General features: G+C 36.5%; 1 protein-coding gene across 1 annotated transcript; it reads right to left on the bottom strand.

Annotated features, from left to right (window-relative positions):
* Positions 1–2,880: 2,880 nt before the first annotated feature.
* LOC142634954 (uncharacterized) lies at positions 2,881–20,565 on the bottom strand. The gene is made up of 6 exons (XM_075809182.1): positions 20,431–20,565; positions 20,172–20,315; positions 16,794–16,871; positions 6,439–6,588; positions 5,843–6,007; positions 2,881–3,047 (listed from the first exon to the last, which is right to left on the bottom strand). Exons 1-6 carry the CDS (start codon positions 20,552–20,554, stop codon positions 2,962–2,964), a joined length of 747 nt encoding a protein of 248 aa, XP_075665297.1. The 5' UTR covers positions 20,555–20,565; the 3' UTR covers positions 2,881–2,961.
* Positions 20,566–20,664: the final 99 nt, after the last annotated feature.

Genomic DNA, 20,664 nt, shown 5'->3' with positions numbered 1-20,664 from the left:
TTTGGGCTTCCATGGTGTGGAAGTAAAACCTATTCCATAATATAAAAGGAAAGATTTTCCTTATTAAAGAAGTAATTAATATTTTTTGTCCACCAAGGAATAAGAATTGAAACTTTATATATAGATAATATTGTAATGGATTTGATGGTTTTTGTCCAAGAGCAAGAGTTCTCTTCTATAGTAAAATGAGACAAATATAATTATGAGAGAGAGAGAGAGAGATTTCACTTGAGAAGTAGCACAAGGAGAGAGACATATGAGTGTGAAACCAAGAGAAAAAAAATATTGGATTTCAATTGGAAGGTTACGCATGGAGAGAGACAATTGAGCATAACACCAAGAGAGAAAAAAAAATTCACTTGGAAAGGAGATAGCACAAGAAGAAATACGGCAAGTTTTGGTCTTTTGTAAAGTGCAAAAAGGAAATTTGTGAGGTTTGGAAAATACTGAGAGTTTCTTTTACCATGAGACACACACAAGAACATTTTGAGTTTTCTCTAGAGGAGGGGAATTTTGGATGTTGCAACCATTGGGGGAGTATCCAAAGTGAAGATCTTATGTTGGTTTTCATTAATTCCTAGAGATGAGATATTATTGTATTTAATATGAACTCAAATTTTGGATGTAACTTTAAGAAGATATTGTTATTGGTTTTATAATAGTGAATTTGTTCGGAATGGTCCCTTGATTTTTCCTTTCAATAAGAAAGGGTTTTCCATGTAATCTTTGTGTACTTATGTGTGATTGATCCATTTTCTTATGAGTTCAATATCTCTTGGCTTGGTATTTTTTTTAATAATAATTTTGTTTGGGATTGGTTAAAATTTCTTAATATGCTTAAGACTAGGTTTGTGGCCCAACAATATTGCTTGACCTCGTTTTTAAAGAAAATGGTAAAATAAATTCAGCAGGGGGAGAGAGAGAGAGAGAGAGAGGTATATAATTTTCTTGGTAATATATAATTTGAAAAAATTGACAATATTTGAATACCCATATGGTATTTATTTTGAGTAATACTAAGAATACACTCATTTAACATTTTTCAAAACTTATTAAGATAAGTAGTTATAATTGGAATAACATCACTTTTACATTGGTTCACCACTCACGTTATTTTTATTATGCTTCAATCATATCTTACATTCTAACCAAATTAGCTGTCATGAAAAATTTTGTATCTATAGAATTATTGGATTCTTTTACTTTTCTTCTCTATTTAAAATTTTTTTTTTTTTTTATGTATCATTGGATCTCAAAATCCATTGAAACAAGTAAATTTAATAATGTTTTTATGGAGCAAATCTGCCATTCCAACTTTGTCACAAGTGAGAGTCCCTAGTGTGAAAATCCCTTGAATTTATTCATCCTTTTTTCATTTTTAAGATTTAAGTAATAGTCTATTGATATAATATCATTTATACTTCTATCGTTCAAATCTCATCACTTCTCATTCTCCTGCCATCTACCTATAAAAATAAAAGTCTGCTTTTTTCCTTTTTCCTTTTTTAAGTCTACACGATGGAATATATCATTTTTGGTCTTTCCCATCCTGCTCATTCAAGAAACTGGATGCAATGTCACACTTTCATGTCCATTCCCCCAACTTGCTTCTCATTCAAAGTGATGAGCTTTTTCAGTTGTATTCATCAAATTCAGTTCATAGATGAAAGGGAATTAATTGTTGGGACTTGGAACCATGATGAAAGGAGATGATAGAAAGAACAAAAATTACAGAAAGCAGCCCATTTTAAACTAGGACTAGAAATTTACTTTTGGTACAATTTGCCTTGTCCTGTAGCTAGCAAGTTGGTAAACCTTTAACAACACTCATGAAATAATTGGTCACTGATGCTCACTGCACTGGCCCTTGTACTCTATTTTCCAGTTTACGATTTTTTTTTATTTTAATATATGGTTCCTGCATATTCCTTGAGCATAACAAAACAAACATTTTATAAATTTTGTTTTACTTCAAAGAATTTTTAGTATGCTTCAGTTGTACTTACCTATCCATTTGGACATTAAAAATGACAAATAGATAAGAAATAAAAGGAAAAGGTTCCCTATCAAAAAAAAAAAAAAAAGGAAAAGGTTTAGTGAAAAGGAGGCAACAAAGTGAACAATATAACAAAAACAAAAAAAGCCGTGGTAATTTTATAAACGATTTTGATTGAAACATTGTACATATTTTAGCACATGCTGAGTGGCACTTGAAATCTTGAATCCATGAAACCATTATAGCACGCAGAAGATAAGTGAAGGAACCAGAAAATAAGACAACAGAAAGAACAAAAACAAAGCTATCAAAGGCATTTAAAACTGCTTCTATGATAATAGAAATCTCCCTTGGGCACATGACTTGTCCTCTACTAAGTAAAGCAACACACATGATTCAAGCGGTCACTCACACTCTTCCTGTACTTTGATCACAAATTTTAGGATCTTTATCTTGTCAGTTCAATAGTTAGGTTTGTACTACATGCCAAACTCCAACTAAGTTTGGCAGTGTAAACTTAAAGTAAGTACTTTTCCTTAGCAAAAAAAATAAAAAATTTGTAGTCCCAATGTGAACTCAGTGAAAAGCACGAAATTGGGGAGCTTTAAACACATCTTAGCCAATCAGAAGATAAATGGCCTAATTTCCAACATCCTCATACCATCTTTGTTAGCAATGCTTAACAAGGTAGATTGTCTGCAACATTTTTTTCAGGCCTCTTTTCCTTGATGATTTTGAGCAAAAGAGAAACTCAAACTTGTGGACCAAATTTATGGAGAAACTAAAATTGATCATTTTCTAACTTGGGTGCATTACAAATAGGAATTTAAACACAAATTTTACCCCCAAATATGCAATTTGATAACAAACATCTTATGATTTTTGGCAAAAAAAGAGTGTTAATCAAACTATATTTATCAATGTCATCATTGTGTTCATCGTCTTGATCTCCTTTGCACCCAGCTTTACACCCAAGTTAGAAAGATTGCTGCTAACATTATTGCGGTTAGTGCGTAGTAACTCCTTGAGCAATTTGGTACTTCGCCAAATCCTGCACATGTACATAATGAATTAGCTAAGCATATTAATAAATATAAATATAAAATGGGAAGAAGAATAAACAGGTAAGTTCACAGAATTAGGTATATTAGAAGGAAAATCCATTTCAGAAAAAACAAAATCAGGGAACGTGGTTGTCAATAGACTCGATACCAAGTTTAGGAAATAGCTTCTTCTTAAAAAAAATTTTAAAAAAAAAAAAATTAGGAAATAGCTCTTTTAACCCAAATCCTACTGTCCAATGACTAAAAATTAAAATTACATATAATAAACTATTGAAGTACTTTTTAGAGCCTACTTAGCTCAACAGAATAACATAAAGAAATAATTCTATTCTCGATAATCTCCATGCAATCTCAATTTCACCCAAAAAAAAACATCAACTTAGAAAAATAACCCCTCTAAAAAAGCAGCCAATTGGTGGAACTCAAAACAACAGTCAGGTCTTAGATTGATCTTTTATTTTTATTATATATACTTATTTCTATATAGTAAATTTAACTTTTATCAATAATAAATTAATAAGTATGAATTGAATTTGAGAAAAAGAAACCAGTATTTAGAGCAATCACATTGGGCTCCCACGGTTAGAGAAGTGGAAAAGTGAGAAAATGAAAAATTGTGGAAGGATAGAAAAGTGGGAGGATGGAAATATTTAGTTTTCCCTCTTGTGTGTTTGGTTGGAAGGGTGGAAAAGTGGGCGGGTGGAAAACTCTTTTGTTTGGTTGAAGAGAAAAATGAAATGATGGAAAATGTAATTTATATAAATTAACTATTATACCCTTGTTACATAATAGGTAAGAAATAGATTTATTTATACTTATTAAATAATATAAAATTTACCACATCATATATATAAATTTTTGTTTTTATTTTTATTATTATATTGTAAAAATTATAATAGTGTACATATAAATTTAATTGGGCAAAGGATTTTGTAACTGGCGAAAAGGTGGTTACAAAATCAGGTCACGTTGAAAAAAAATAGATCAGGTCACATTAAAAAAAAAAAAAAAAAAAAAGAGAGAGAAGAGAACATGGACCCGTTGGTGAAGGGAGATGAGAAGAGGAAAGTGATAAGGATGTTTGAGGGCAAACGTCTTCAGGTGGGGTAGGTGAGAGGGTCATAGGTCATGAATGAGGGTAGGTGCGAAAAGGGAATTTTTGTAAAGTGCTACTATAACACTCTTCTCCCCAGATTTTCCTCCCGATTTGGGAGGAAAAAAAATGTGAGCCCGGGAGAGAAAACTTTCTCCCGGATTTTCTCTCCTTCCTATTTTCCTTTCACAACCGAACAGTGGAAAATATCATTTTCCACCCTATTTTCCTCTTTCTATTTTTCATCCTCTCTATTTTCAGCTCAAACGAACACACCCTAAAGTAGGGTAAGACCCCAATTTAAGTACAGTAGTCCAAAAAAAGACCTAAATTGGGCTCCTTACCCATTTCATTCCCCAAACCCTTATTTTATTATTTTGTGTTTTGGCAATTAAAATTAAAAGTGTGCATCAAACCCACCAACCCATCAAAACTAACCCAATCCAACGCCTCAAGTTGGTTTTTGTGGGTGGTTTGGTTTGAAATTTTATTTCAAGCCTTAATTGAGTCTAGTCAAGTTTAGGTTGATAATATTTTCAACTCACCCAACCCACCATATATATAAGCTTATTTTATTACCTTTATTTTAATTTTCTAATTTGATTGATTTTGATATTTTGAAATTTAGTTTTGATAAACTTGAGAGTTTGGAATATAATTTAATCATATTATATGAACTATATTAATTTATTGAAAAAAGTGTTTAAATAATTGATGAACGCCTAATTTTTTAGGATGCATAAAACATGCATGTCCAACCCACTTACCCAATCCACGAGTGAATTTCTCAACCCAACTTGAAAAGGTTGGGTTGAAACTCTCCAACCAGACCCATGTACACCCTTAACTAGAATAAAGAAAAGTGAGATTTTAAAAAGTGAGAGAAATAATATAAATAATTAAACAATATTTTAATAAAAAAAATATAGAATAGAGAGTTGACATGGGTGTTTTGTAAAGTAGTTAGCTAAAATAAGAAAAATAGGTTCTTATAGTAAAATATGGAGAGAATTTTAAGAAAACTAATGTGAATGCTCTTACAGCCAAAAAGTCTTATTGTGCAAAAACTACAACAAGAGGACCAATTTTCAAAGCGGAAAAAATGACAATCTGCTAGTGGCCTAGCCTTAGCACAATGCCATCCTTCTACAATTTTAGTTATCAACTAAATTTTGGTTGTTTCTAAAAAAACAAAAACAAAATCAAACAAAAATTTCGGTTTTGTCTTCTTCTTCTTCTTTTTTTTTTTTTTTTCCATTATCTAGTTCTTGTTCCTTCTTGTCCTTTTTTTATTATTACTTCTTGTCATGGAGTGGCAGTGGACCACGAGCAGAAGTGCAGCCCAGAAACAAGCCCTGCCCAGTGCCCAGTAACAGGTTCAAGTAATTATGAGTAATCTTTTGAGGCAGAATTCAGAAACTCCAACCCAAAAAGAGACAGAAAATCCAATCAAATCACATCAGGAGAGAAGGGGCTAGAGCTCATAGGCCCAAATTTGATCATTTGTGGACTGCCCATTATTTTTGAATTTTTTTATTACCATATAGATAGAGAAAGGCACTGTGTACAATTAGAAAACAAAAATGAAACCTTCTTTTATTTAAGGTAAGGGCCGTAAGGCAACATTAAGCACTTCCAATTATGTTGCATAAAGTTACCTCCATTTGATGTTTCAAAAAAAAAAGTTACCTCCATTTGATATACCATTTCTTGAAGAACTAGATGTGCTAGGCGGTGGTGGTTGCAGTGACATACCATTTCTTGAAGAACTAGATGGACTCGGTGGTGGTGGTGGTGGTGGTGATGATTGAATTGAGCCTAACTGAAGATTCCTGCAATCTCCTCCCAAGTAACCTATCAAGAAGGATATTCTCAACAAAAAAAAAAAAGGATTTGCGATGACCAATTATGCACAACAAAATTCTCAATCTTTTTGTTGAAACTTGAAAGGAAGAAAATGAATATATTTAAACCTTATTTTTATTATTAGTCGATACTAGTTTTTTTTTTTTTTTTAGAGAGTTTTTAACCTATGGTGTTCGCTTCTGATAATTGCTTTTTATCATTAAATTAAAACACCAATTGGTTTCTAATGTAACCAATGATCGAACCCCAAATATCGTATTTGACGAAAAGAGACTTATATAAGATAAATATATTTGAACCTTATTTTTATTATTAATAGGTGCTAGTTAAAGGAGCTAAACATGCTCTTTTTTTTTTTCAAATTAAATGGAAACATAAATTATTCAAGCTTATTCTCGTAGTTATAATGATCTACTTACATTCCTTAAAACAAGCTAAGGTTGGCAAGTCCATCAAATTTGTTGAACCGTCACTGCACTGGCATTTGTATCCTGTTCCATTGGTCACACATGTTCCATCCCCGCACCAAACAAAGGTGTAGAGAGGGAAAATTCCCGACCTATCACAAGCTGACACATCATACTACCAAGTCCACAAAATACAACCAATTACAAAGCGCCACGTATTGCTGTTAGGTTTTGCCATCACTATTCAGAAACCAATAGAAATTTGCCAAGTGTCATTGAAATAAAGGCATGAAACTGCATCAGCAGGTGTAAGCGATGACACAGGCAGCCTCGCACGTGTAAGCAGTGACACAAGCACTCAGCAGGTGTAAGCGATGACACAGGCAGCCTCGCACGTGTAAGCAGTGACACAAGCACTCAGCACGTGTAAGCGATGACATAAGCGGACCAATCAAGCTGTGACAAGTGTCACCAATCAGACTCCGCCACGTGTCGCTCACCTACCCCTAAACTCCTATAAATAGAAGCCTTCCTAAGACATTTAGGAGGAGACAACAGAGGACAACAGACAAGACAGAGAGAAGGAAGAGGAGATCTTAAGTTCAGAAATCCAGAAGCTCTGCCGGAATCAAACCCTGAAGCCTCCAAGAACTTCAAGAACTTCAACCTCGAATACAGACAACATTCGAAGCAAAATCATCCAAACTACTCGTCCAGATCTCAAAGTCCACTGGAATCAAGCTCAAAAGCCTCCAGAATCCTCAACAAACCACAAATTGGTGAAGCTCTACGGATTCAAGCCTCCAAAGCCCCGAAGAACTTCCACCACAAACCTTCAAATACGAAGAACAATCGAAGAGGAATCATCCAAATCATATTCCTAAATCTCAAAGTTTACTGGAATCAAGCTCAAAAGCCTCCAGAAACCTCAACAAACCATAAATCAACGAAGCTCTACGGAATCAAGCCTCCAAAGCACCGAAGAACTTCCACCACAAACCTTCAAACACGAAGAACACACGAAGAACACGAAGAACACACGAAGAACGCGAAGAACACGAAGAACACGAAGAACAAAGAATTTCTAACAAGCTCATAGCCAGAGATTCATTGTAATTCCGTTTCAAAGATCTTCGATCCATTCCTCAGCCAAATTGAAGAATATCAAAATCACATTACCACAATTCCAATCAATAAATCTTTCAAGGAGATCGAATCAGAGGATCACTCTTTTGTAATTACAGAATTGTACCACACATTTATCAATACAAATTCGTATTTGTGAAACTATTTTACTTGTTTGATTTATTTCGAACTAAGAAATTTAGTCGTCTACAAATTCGGCACGACTTGGGGGACCTCTCTGCCTCTCATCTCATTCTCCTTCAAAGAAAAAAATCTTCATCATCTTGCTACCAACTTCAATGGCCTCTAGCAAGAACATTCAAGCTTCAACAATAGCTACTCCAATTAAACTTGGTACGGCTACCACCAACAGTCACATTGGAGCAATCAATTGTAGCCAACCTAAAGCTCACAATAAGCTTCAATCTCAATCAACCAAGGAAGCCAAGGTCCAGACAATCATCTCCTTAGACCCTCTTAAAAGAAACAAGGTCATCAACAAGGACATCTCCATCTTGGAACACCTCAAGTATGGGGGCAAATCCCCTTCTTCCTCCACAAGAAGCTGGTCGCACGATTTCTCTCTCATCAAAGGGAACCCAAAAGATGAGATTTCACGTGCTCACTTCAATTCACTTCCTTCTCCATCATCCGTGGAAGTCAGGTCGATCATGATGACTAACACCTCTACCATGGAAGAAAAGATGGCTGAAATGGAACAAAGGGTTGTCCTTCTCACAAAAGCACTTGAAGATAAGGACCTCCAAATTGCAACTTTAATGAACAAACTCGAAGTACAAGATCTTGGTGAATCAAGCCATGGTCATAAATTCGCATCTGCAAAGGATGATGAAGGGAAAGAAATTGAAAACACTCCCCGACAAGAACAATCCACCTCAATGGCCTCGATATCTGTCCAACAACTGCAGGACATGATAACAAATACCATACGAGCACAATATGGAGGTTCTTCCACACATTCTCTCATGTATTCAAAACCTTATACGAAGCACATTGACAATATGAGAATGCCAAATGGGTATCAACCCCCCAAGTTCTTGCAATTCGATGGCAAGGGAAACCCTAAGCAACACATTGCTCACTTTGTAGAAACTTGCGAGAACGCAGGGGCTCAAGGAGGCCTCTTTGTAAAGCAGTTCGTTCGTTCACTAAAAGGGAATGCCTTTGATTGGTATACAGACTTAGAACCCGAGTCAATCGATAGTTGGGAACAACTTGAAAGGGAGTTCCTCAACCGGTTCTATAGCACACGCCGCGCGGTAAGCATGATGGAGCTTACCAATACTAAGCAGTGGAAAGATGAACCCGTTGTTGACTACATCAGTCGATGGCGTTCTTTGAGTTTAGATTGTAAGGATAGACTATCTGAAATATCTGCTGTAGAAATGTGCATCCAAGGCATGCATTGGGGACTTCTGTACATCCTACAAGGGGTAAAACCCCGAACATTTGAAGAATTGGCAACTCGTGCGCACGACATGGAATTGAGTATTTCTTGCCATGAAAATATGAAACCTCCCATACCTGAGGAAAGCAGAAAGGAAGTAAAGGTGAATGACAGGAATGCAAAAGGCAATCTCAAAGACCCAATAACTGTTAACACTACCATAGTTAAAGTTCCAAGGAGAGGAGCAAAGACAAATGAAAAACAACTTGAAGGATGGCAAAAGAACGAAGTACGTCGTCTGACCTTTAAGGAACGTGAGCAAAAATCATATCCGTTCCCCAATGAAGATGTGCCAAACATCTTAGAACAACTATTGCAATTACAGCTGGTTGAATTACCAGAATGCAAGCGACCAGAAGACATAGGGAAAGTTGATGACCCTAACTACTGCAAATATCATCGCATCATTGGCCACCCAATTCAAAAATGCTTCGTCTTCAAAGAACAAATTATGAAGCTTGCCAAAGAAAACAAGATTGATCTAGACCTTGATGAAGTTGTCGGGTCAAACCATGTGACCATTGCTTGTGATGTACTTCCAACTCTCTGGCAGGGGGAAAACACCAATAAGGCTTACAAATTGATTGATCAGGAGGGTGTAAGGATCGGCCCCATCAATGGGAAGTTCCTCAAACGCTTCTATGCTTGAAAATCAAGAATTGCTCCTCGGTAAGAGCTTAAACTACCCACTGCAGCACTACAAGAGTACATGACGTTTTTCCATTACCTTTGAAAGTGCACCAATAAGGAGAAATTAATCCCACTTTATGTCACCATTTGTGAGTGTGGCGTAGTGGTTGGATGTCCATGTCACCCTTGAGGCCAAGGTCTCGGGTTCGATTAGAGATGATACCCACTATTGCACAATTGGTACCCATGAAATGCCGTGGGGTGTAGGGCAAGGATTACACACGTGAGCCCTCCCTTTTTGTAAAAAAAAAAACAAAAAAGAAACAAAAAAAAAAAAAAAAAAAAAACAAAGCAAAAGAAAAAAAACAAAGCAAAAGAAAAAAAACAAAGCAAAAGAAAAAAAACAAAACAAAAAAAAAATCATCAAAAAACAAAACAAAAGAAAAAAAAAATCATCATCAAAAACAAAGCAAAAGAAAAATTAAAAAAAAATTTTGGTTGAACTACGTAAATGACTTGATCCCTCTCCAGGGTACGTAGGCAGCTTAGTACTTTTCACTAAGTTCAGTCACATAAAAAGAAGAAGGATTGTCAGTCTAGCTTGAAGAGTTTGTCCAAAGGTCGTCAACATGCTTTCAAGAACCCTTTGATTGGCAAGGCGTCGCTTAAGATCAATCAATTGCTCACTATATGATGTTCAAAGATCATTGTGGTAGAAAGTGATAGCTGCAAAGAATTGGTGTTACGTAGCTTTCCTTGAAATAATGATAACTTGATTCTCGGTTGTGGAGTAAAATAAAATCTTCCACCTGTTGCAAGGAATGGAGTCCGCATGGCATTGCTCATCTTTTGTGGACATATTCTCACGTCTCCGAAGTATACTTTGCATCACTTATCTCCCGGGGGCATCTTTTTTGTACCTTTCAAGTCTAGGCTATAATGTATATCTTCTAGGATGTGTCACTTCACAACTCGAAATTCGAACCACATCATCTCCCTTTCCGAGTGGTGTTGTTTCACATCAAGTCTCTAAAATGCGGACAATGTCACCTTCCTCCAACATCCGAAGTTGATGATGCATCATCTCTCCTCTAAGGGCATGTTCGTGCAATGTCAAAATCATGGCGGCATTCTTCTCACATCTTCAAGGTTTTATTGGCATCTCTTTGCATCCTCAAAGTCTTGATGGGAGCTTCTTGAAACTTCAAGCTTCATTATAAAGGCCAATATTAGTGCGGCTTCGTGCAAATGAAGTGTTGACGTAGCTTCATGGCAAAGATGAATGTTGGCATAGCTTCGTAAATGGAGTGTTGACACGACTTCATGGCAAAGATGAATGTTGGCATAGCTTCGTGCAAATGGAGTGTTGACGTAGCTTCATGGCAAAGATGAATGTTGGCATAGCTTCGTGCAAATGGAGTGTTGACATGACTTCACGCCAAAGATAAATGTTGGCATAGCTTCGTGCAAATGAAGTGTTGACGTAGCTTCATGGCAAAGATGAATGTTGGCATAGCTTCGTGCAAATGGAGTGTTGACACGACTTCATAGCAAAGATGAATGTTGGCATGGCTTTTGTGCAAATGAAGTGTTAACGTAGCTTCATGGCAAAAATAAATGTTGGCATGGCTTCGTGCAAATGGAGTGTTGACACGATCGCATGACAAAAATGGATGTCGGCACGACTTCAATATAGAACTATTGGCCCAGCCTTCGATGCAAATGAAGTGTTGACGTAGCTTCATGGCAAAGATGAATGTTGGCATGGCTTTTGTGCAAATGAAGTGTTGACGTAGCTTCATAGCAAAGATGAATGTTGGCATGGCTTTTGTGCAAATGAAGTGTTGACGTAGCTTCATAGCAAAGATGAATGTTGGCATGGCTTCGTGCAAATAAAGTGTTGACGTAGCTTCATGGCAAAGATGAATGTTGGCATAGCTTTTGTAAATGAAGTGTTGACGTAGCTTTATGGGCGATAGCATTATTGTCTAGCTTGAATATCCTTATGGAAACGTCGTTGCAAAGACGAATATCACTAAAAGATTGTTGATGCAAGAAAAGAATGTAACAACATGAAGGCATACGTCCTTGCAACGTTGCTATCAATGAAATACAAAGTCACCAAATGAAGGCAAACACTTCTATGAGAACGTCGGCCGTGAAGTTTGATATCAAAACCCAAAGATCAAGGAAACCGAGCCGCAAAACAAAAACAAGCAACAACAAAAAAAGCGAAGTCGAAGAAAATCTCATTGCATGGCTAAACAAAGGATAAAAGAAAAAGATAAAAAAAAAAAAAAAAATCTTAAAAGCCGGAGAAGAAGACCGAAGGCTGGTTCTTGCCCGATCTTCGAATCCTTGAAATAAAGCATCATGATTCCCCCGAAAAAAAAAAAAAAAAAAAAAAAAAAAAAAAAAAAAAAAAAAAAAAGGTGAAAATTTTAATAATAATAACAAATAAATAAATGAATTTAAAAAATAATAATAATAATAATAATAAAATAAAATTTCTACACTTTTATTCAGAAGATTACACTTTGAATAAATGTATGCATGCCCGTAGGGCTTTATATAGAAAATTTCTGGGATAAACAGACAAGAAAAAAGGAGGAGAAGTAACAAAGTTCAACAATCAAAGCTTCCCTTCCGAATTTTCAAATCTCCCGTCGAGCAGCCACCATAATGTCTTCATCCCGTCGGAGCGGCCACCATAATGTCTTCATCCTCGTCGAGCTGACCACCATAATGTCTTCATCCCGTCGAGCAGCCACCATAATGTCTTCATCCCCGTCGTGCGCCCACCATAATGTCTTCATCCTGTCGGGGAGGCCACCGTAATTCCCGCATCCTGTCGTGGCGGCCACCACAAAATAAGACCCGGAGAAGAAGAAAGCCGTAAGTCCAACAAAGACCCACGACTTTCTCGTCCAAGTTGGTGAAAATCCGAGACCTTATTTCACAAATCGACACCACAGAGTCTTCTACGGCCTTCGATCCGCCAAACTCCGAAAGTTACGGCCCGTATACCCGGCCACGCGCCATCACGCGCCGCCACAAATTCTCGCGTGACCCGCGGGTTTCTCATTCAAAACCGAGCAAATCTATGCACAATTTCACAAAACCGACCATATAGCGGTCTTCTACGGCCTCAGAATCGCAACCTTTGAAAATTTCAAGCCCCCACGATGCGCCACGCGCCTCCACGCGCCGCCAGAAGGTCCGGCAAGCCCAGCGTCAGTTGCACGCGCTCCCACGCGCCGCTAGATGATCCCACGCGATCCCACGCGCCGTGTGCTCTCACGCGCTTGCACGCGCCACGCGTGACACGCGTCCCAGGTCGCTGACGTCATGGATGACATCATCATACCGACCCGGTTCAACCCGAAAACCCGGACCGGACCGGACCGCCTGAAAAAAAAAAAAAAAAAAAAAAAAAAAAAAAAAAAAAAAAAAAAAAAAAAAAAAAAAAAAAAAACTTTGACAAATTAAGACTTTAACCAAAAAAAAAAAAAAAGTCAAAATTTTCAAAATGGACCTGTCCCACTCAATTTTTCACGTACTTTCCAATTTTGGGGTCCGTTTCTTCAACCGAGACTCGAAAATTGCACAACAGTCCAGTTTCTAAAAAAATTGACTTTTGCATAAATTTTGACCAAAAGTCAAAATTTTTAAGATTGACCTGTCTTGTTCAATTTTTCATGTACTTTCCAATTTTTGGGTCTATTTATTCATTTGAGAATCCAAAATTGCTCAAATACTGTGATTCTACAGCTATTGGCTTTGATGTAAACTTTGACCAAAGATCAAGATGTTCAAGCAAAACTTGTCCTATCAGGTTTTCGCAAAGATTTTGATTTTGAAATCTAGGTATTTGTTTTGGATTCAAAAACTACATCCGCTTCTCCAAAGTACTAGCGGTGTCCAAAATTTAAGCTCTCAAGATCATAATTTGAGACCCATCCATTTGGTCTGGATTCCCTCAAAATTATCCTCCAGACTTGATCAAGGCTCCCCTTTCAAAAGCAGACGAACTCTCACAAGTATGTCTCAAAATTGAAATTACATTGGGTCACTACTTCAGCCTATTATTTTCGTCGGTGTCTACCGGTCTTCAACCTAACGTTCCCATTCGGCGCCTACCATTCTCATCCGCCGTTCCCATTCGGCGTCTACCATTCTCATCCACCGTTCCCACCGAAAAGTCTCATCCATTCAACCTACCATTCTTCATCTCTTCACTATAAATAGGAGGGCCGGATCCGTTAAATCCATCAAGGAAAAAAAAAACACATACACCGAGTCATGAAATGAAGATTTGCTTCTTTCAAATTTTCAAATCCTCCTTCTCACAGCTAGCTCACTATGGTCTCGTCATTCTCAATACCGGAGCAACCAAGATCACTTCATGATCAAGCTTGAAATCAACCCCTTCATGGTTCAGTAGTAACCCTTCTCACAACATCATCACTGTTTTAGGATTCAAACAAATTTTGTTTCCTCACATAATGACCACGTTTGTTCATAGAGTTATTCATAACAAGGTCTGCATCGACCTCCCATGCCTCCGTGGAATTGGTTGGCCAGGAAATCCAAGTCCAGCAGAGACACCTGTTCCTAAAAATAGGACTTTCGTAGTCTCTCTTCAACTGTTTGGTCTCCCAATAGAAGCGGTGGTTCAGAACAAACAGCAACTTGGCTGGTTTCTAAAACCAGGATCACAAGTTAGCTCCATCTTTCATTTGTTATGCTTTCCCAATAAAGTTGCATCAAGTGAAGATGGTAAGAAGTGTTGGGGTATCCTACAAATTGTCTCCCATCCAACACTTGTGATGACCTCCCAGGTACCAGCTCATCAGAAATTAGCCTTTGGTGTCGGTGAATGGTCACCAAAGCCTCATCCTATGTTTCCACCATCATGGGGTCCAAAGGTCATCATTGCCGGTACCACAAAACACACTTTCTGGAATTACTCCAACTTAAGATCAGCTTGAAGAATTTCAGAAAATATACTTCTGAAATTACTTCAACTTAATGTCCGTCAGTATGGTCCAGCTTAGGCACATTCAACGACTTGTTGTCGGACATCATTCGGCATGCGGCCGGTCCACATCCGAAGGTGTACTTCCCAGAGGCATCTACGCCGCAGGGAGTCCCCGAACATGCGGGGTCGGGGCCATGGTGTCGTATGTCTCACCCATCCACTATGCTTCATCACTATCTTCTTCACCATCAACATCAACAAACCCAAAACACTTTTCTGAAACCTCAACTTAACCTGAGTGATGCGATAACGCAAGCACATTCAACCACACTACTCCCACATGTTCTCTCTGTGACCCGAAGTATACCCTTCAGATATAACTTCACCGAAGTCCTTAAAAATAAGAGGCTAGCTCCGTAGCTACGCATGCTGTACCCAGCCAACATCCTCACCTCTTCTCCATCTTCAACACACTGTGATCGCCACCAACGATCCAAAAATACTCTTCTGAAATTACTTTGACTTAACCTTTGCTCAGAAAGCTCGGTCACACGAGTACATTCAAATACGAGCAGACCCCTTCTCAGTCTCATCAAAACCTTTCATATAGGTGAGTCTACTCTTCTCGCAATTACTTCATCCCGCTAAAAAGCTCCACCACCTTCGACTATTTCACTAGAAGAGTCAAGTATAAAAAGGAATCCACTTTCTTTCAAGACTCATTCATTCACCACACTCTAAAAACTGTGTGCATGAACGAGTCTCGAGGGGGCATTTGTAGAGAGGGAAAATTCCCGACCTATCACAAGCTGACACATCATACTACCAAGTCCACAAAATACAACCAATTACAAAGCGCCACGTATTGCGTCGTTAGGTTTTGCCATCACTATTCGAAACCAATAGAAATTTGCCAAGTGTCATTGAAATAAAGGCATGAAACCGCATCGCCAGGTGTAAGCGATGACACAGCGGCCCTCGCACGTGTAAGCAAAGTGACACAAGCACTCGGCCAGGTGTAAGCGATGACACGTGCAGCCTCGCACGTGTAAGCAAGTGACACAAGCACTTCCGGCACGTGTAAGCGATGACATAAGCGGACCAATCAAGCCGTGACAAGTGTCACCAATCGACTCCGCCACGTGTCGCTCACCTACCCCTAAACTCCTATAAATAGAAGCCTTCCTAAGACATTTAGGAGGAGACAACGAGAGGACAACAGTACAAGACAGAGAGAAGGAAGAGGAGATCTTAAGTTCGAAATCCGAAGCTCGCCGGAATCAAACCCCGAAGCCTCCAAGAACTTCAGAACTTCAACCTCGAATACGAGACAACATTCGAAGCAAAATCATCCAAACTACTCGTCCGCATCTCAAAGTCCACTGGAATCAAGCTCAAAAGCCTCCAGAATCCTCAACAAACCACAAATTGGTGAAGCTCTACGGATTCAAGCCTCCAAAGCCCCGAAGAACTTCCACCACAAACCTTCAAATACGAAGAACAATCGAAGAGGAATCATCCAAATCATATTCCTAAATCTCAAAGTTTACTGGAATCAAGCTCAAAAGCCTCCAGAAACCTCAACAAACCATAAATCAACGAAGCTCTACGGAATCAAGCCTCCAAAGCACCGAAGAACTTCCACCACAAACCTTCAAACACGAAGAACACACGAAGAACACGAAGAACACACGAAGAACGCGAAGAACACGAAGAACACGAAGAACAAAGAATTTCTAACAAGCTCATAGCCAGAGATTCATTGTAATTCCGTTTCAAAGATCTTCGATCCATTCCTCAGCCAAATTGAAGAATATCAAAATCACATTACCACAATTCCAATCAATAAATCTTTCAAGGAGATCGAATCAGAGGATCACTCTTTTGTAATTACAGAGAATTGTACCACACATTTATCAATACAAATTCGTATTTGTGAAACTATTTTACTTGTTTGATTTATTTCGAACTAAGAAATTTAGTCGTCTACAAAAGGCACAAGCTGTAACAAAATTCACACATACATAGATTCAAGTTGTAACAATTGCTTAGTTTAGTTGGCATAATTTTCTTAAATAATGAACCCAGATTATAAGCCTCTCTTCTTTTTTCCCTATTCATTTCATTTTGGAATCGAAAATATGCTATGGTTAGTGAATGTACCATCATTTGCAAGGAGTGAAACTGGAGCTGCTGGTGGGGATGTTGGAGATCCTATCCGACATTGGAAATTCACTGAGCCTGAAATGTCATCAATAATCCAACTAAATATTTTTCCTGTCTTTGTATTGCAGATGAAAAAATTAAAATTGCAGTAATAAACTAATAATCTTCCAGCCCTACATGTATCTTTTTTCCTTCCCATACCATTTATGTTGAAAAATAGCAAGAAGGAAATTGTTTTCACTTATTGTTGGACCCAAAAATAGTTTGTTGACTTCCTAATGTACACCATAAGTTATGAAGGGGCCCAATATCAACATCAAAGTGGTTGAGTCATAAATTGTTTCTCATTTTTTTGCTTCAAGCTTTTGGTAAGAGAGCTTACCCAATTTTATGGCTTATCATTTCCCTCAAAACAAAGAGAGTAAAATAACAAGGAAAATATTATAACTATTATTAATTTTACTACAAAAAGCTTATAAATAGACTTGACAGTAATTATAATTATTTGTGCTCAAAAAAAATAAATATAATTGGTGCAATGTCAGCAATGTCAAAGTAATATTTTTAAGTACTTTTTTGTATTGAGTTTAAAATCTGGCGCATCAGCTTGTAATGAATAATGGTAAGCTTATAAATAGTAACCTTAGCATCAATTAAATAATAATTCTCATCTTAAAAGTTGTTATTCCTTTATCTAGGAAGTAGAAACATAATTAACTATAAATTAAACTAGCAATCCAAGAGGGTAACCTGCAGAGGCAGAGCCAGGAATTTTTGTTTGGAGGGGACCAAGTTGCGGCACTAATATATTTAGGACAAAATTTAGCTATAAAATTTATTATAACCTAAAGCTACAACCTTATTTAATATCATTAATATAACTACATATTTTGAAAATTCAACCGTTGGATTGCATGTTCTTTACGATCTTAATACACATGTTAAATTTTATGTTAATCGGAAATTATTTACTATATAATCTATAAGCTTATATTTTATGCATAATTTTAAATTACAAAAATTTGCAATTTAAACAATTGATTAATGACATAACTATTGATCTTTAATTTTCTAGAAATTTTGCAAGCAAAAAGAATATAAAAAGAAACTGTAATCCAATAGTGGATTTGTCAAAATTCGCCTCCAATAAAAAAATATTGAGTAAGGTTGTAGCCTTAGGCTACTACCAATTTAATAACTGAACTTTGTTCATATATTTATCAAAACAACCCCCTCGCGCTCGCGCACACATACACACACTTACAATTTTTTTATATATATATATACACGCTTTTTTATTTGATAAGTTATATAAGATAAAAGAACACATTTTATAATAAAAAAAAAATTTGCGAAAAATAAAGTTATGTCTCTATAACTATTAGACCAATTTTTTTTTCAAGAACATCATTGGACTAATTCAAATATTTGGGGAGACCAATTCTTATTTTTGTAGGCTAAATTTTGAAAACATTGAAATTTATATATATATATATATATATATATATATATATATATATATATATAAAGAAAATTTTCAAAATTTTAGGGGGCCGTGGCCCCTCCTCCCATGTACATGCCTCTGCCCCTGGTTGTCTCTGACAATTGCCAAACATATTAGTAATGAGAAATAAAAAATTGATTAATACAGTAATGAGAAATATATGTTTCACAATCTTGTTGCAATTGCATATTTTATGACACAAAGCAGAGAAGAATACCATGAAAATTTCAGGTCGAAGGGGCCTGATTGGAACAACATTTTTTAGAAATTGATTTTAAAAACAGACAAAAAAAAAATACTATTTTTTGAGAATAAGAACAAAAAATAGTTTTCTGTTGTCTTTTATACCTAAACCAAGAACTTGCTTTGTAATTATTGTACAAAACCCATATTTTCCAACATTATAGGTTGTGGAATGTGGAGGGAATTACTGTACTACTACAAACCCAGTAAATTTCACAACTTTTTTCACAAAGATTTTAGGTAACAGACTGATTAGTATAATATCATTTCACATAAGACTACTATTGATATCACTTTTATAATACATTATTCACAATTTCTCACTTCAACAATATTGAAAAAATAAATAGTGAAAATTATTGTGTTTTTAGACTTATTGTAGAATTGGTTGAGAGGGGTTGGAAGCTTAAGTTACTTTGAGGTAAAGGGAGAGTAAGGATATAGAAGGGCCTTGGTGTTAGGTATGACAAAAATGTTTTGCCCGGCTCAACTTGCCCTACACTGCTATGCCTCATGCAGTTTTCCTAGTCCTATTCGACCTTACCCCGGCCTATAAGCGTGTAATTAATTGAATGTATTTAAATGAAAACAGTTTCTCTCAATCTATCTCAACACTTTCGTCATGCCCCTCCATTTTCTCTCTTTTATTTCAATTCCACAATGTCAAAGTCACATCATTAAGAATGACAAAATGTTTCCACCCCATCTCGCCCTGAAATTTGCTCTAGCATCGCTATGGATTTTCCACAATCCAAGGGAAGACAAGACACCTATGATCTAACCCAACCCCAAGCAGTTGCCATCCTATCTACTTTCGGGCATAATTCTACTTTATAGACTTTCTTCTTCTTCTTCTTCTTCTTCTTCTTCTTCTTTTTTTCCTTTTTCCCTCCTTTTTTTTTTCATGTTGGTCAAATTTCTAGAGGTTAATAATCTTCCTTAAAAATTAATAAAATCAATGATTTGAAAAGGAACAAAGTTTCTCTCCAAACTAGTTTGGAGAGAAACCCTTCAAACTTATCATATATCTTTTTTTAGGTGTGAATTTTGCAAATCTAACTGTTGAATTTCATGTTTTTTATATTCTTAACATGCATATCAAATTTCGGTCAAATCGGATTTTATTTACTATTTGATCAATGAACTTATTTTTTATACACAATTTTAGATTACAAAAATTTGAAATTTTAACATTTGTTTAATGACATAGCAATTGATTTTTGATTTTTTTGAAATCTTGTAAACATGAATAATATAATAAGAACATGCAATCCAACGGTTAGATTTTCAAATTTCACACTCAATATAAAAATATTTGATAAGTTTGAAGGGTTTCTCTCCAAACTAGTTTGGAGAGAAACTTTTTCCTTTTAAAAGTATTCTTGAAAAGGAATTGAAAATAAAAGCATGAATTTTTTTTCTTTTATTTAATTTGAGAGAGATTAAAATGAAAAAATCTAATGAATTCCACTATCTTCAGGACATTTTCCTAGCATTTGTAAATAGATAGAGACCCAAACATGTGCATTACAAAAACAGGTGTATTAAACATGCATAGAGCCACTTCATATCTACATGTGTTGGTGTTGTAACAGAGAGAGATACAGAGATTAGAGAGAGAGACTTACAGTTAGGAATAACACAAGCGGGGAAGGTCAAAGGACCAATCTGTATTGCCTTCCAACCAGGGTAACACTCACACTCAAAACCAAGAAATGAACTAGAGCCCTTGCATGTTCCTTGCACACAGTCTATTACTGCACATGCAATACCTACACAGAAACCAAAAGAATTTAATAAAAATAAAATAAACTATCAAACACCAAATTTGTTTTTGTAAAGAAAATATATAGTGAAACAAACAGTTCAAGGACAAATATTTGTTACCTTGTAGTGGTGGGGGTAAGTCGAGCAACTGTGAGGCATTGGCTGCCTGGTTGAAGCTGAAGAATGTGAAGAAAAGGAAATGCAAAGAAATGAGGGTGAAAATTTTGTAATTGAAGTTTTCCATGATTTAGTGTTGGCTGTGTGGGGGCAACGGCTTGCATGGTTGGGAGATAGAAGTTGAAAGAACATTTATATGAAATTTAAAAAGTAATGATGATAATCTCACCTGGAAGC

The sequence above is a fragment of the Castanea sativa genome, chromosome 5 (genome assembly GCF_040712315.1).
Source record: "Castanea sativa cultivar Marrone di Chiusa Pesio chromosome 5, ASM4071231v1".
NCBI lineage: Eukaryota > Viridiplantae > Streptophyta > Magnoliopsida > Fagales > Fagaceae > Castanea > Castanea sativa.
Note: the sequence above shows the minus strand (reverse complement) of the source record. Positions and strands in the feature narration are given on the sequence as shown.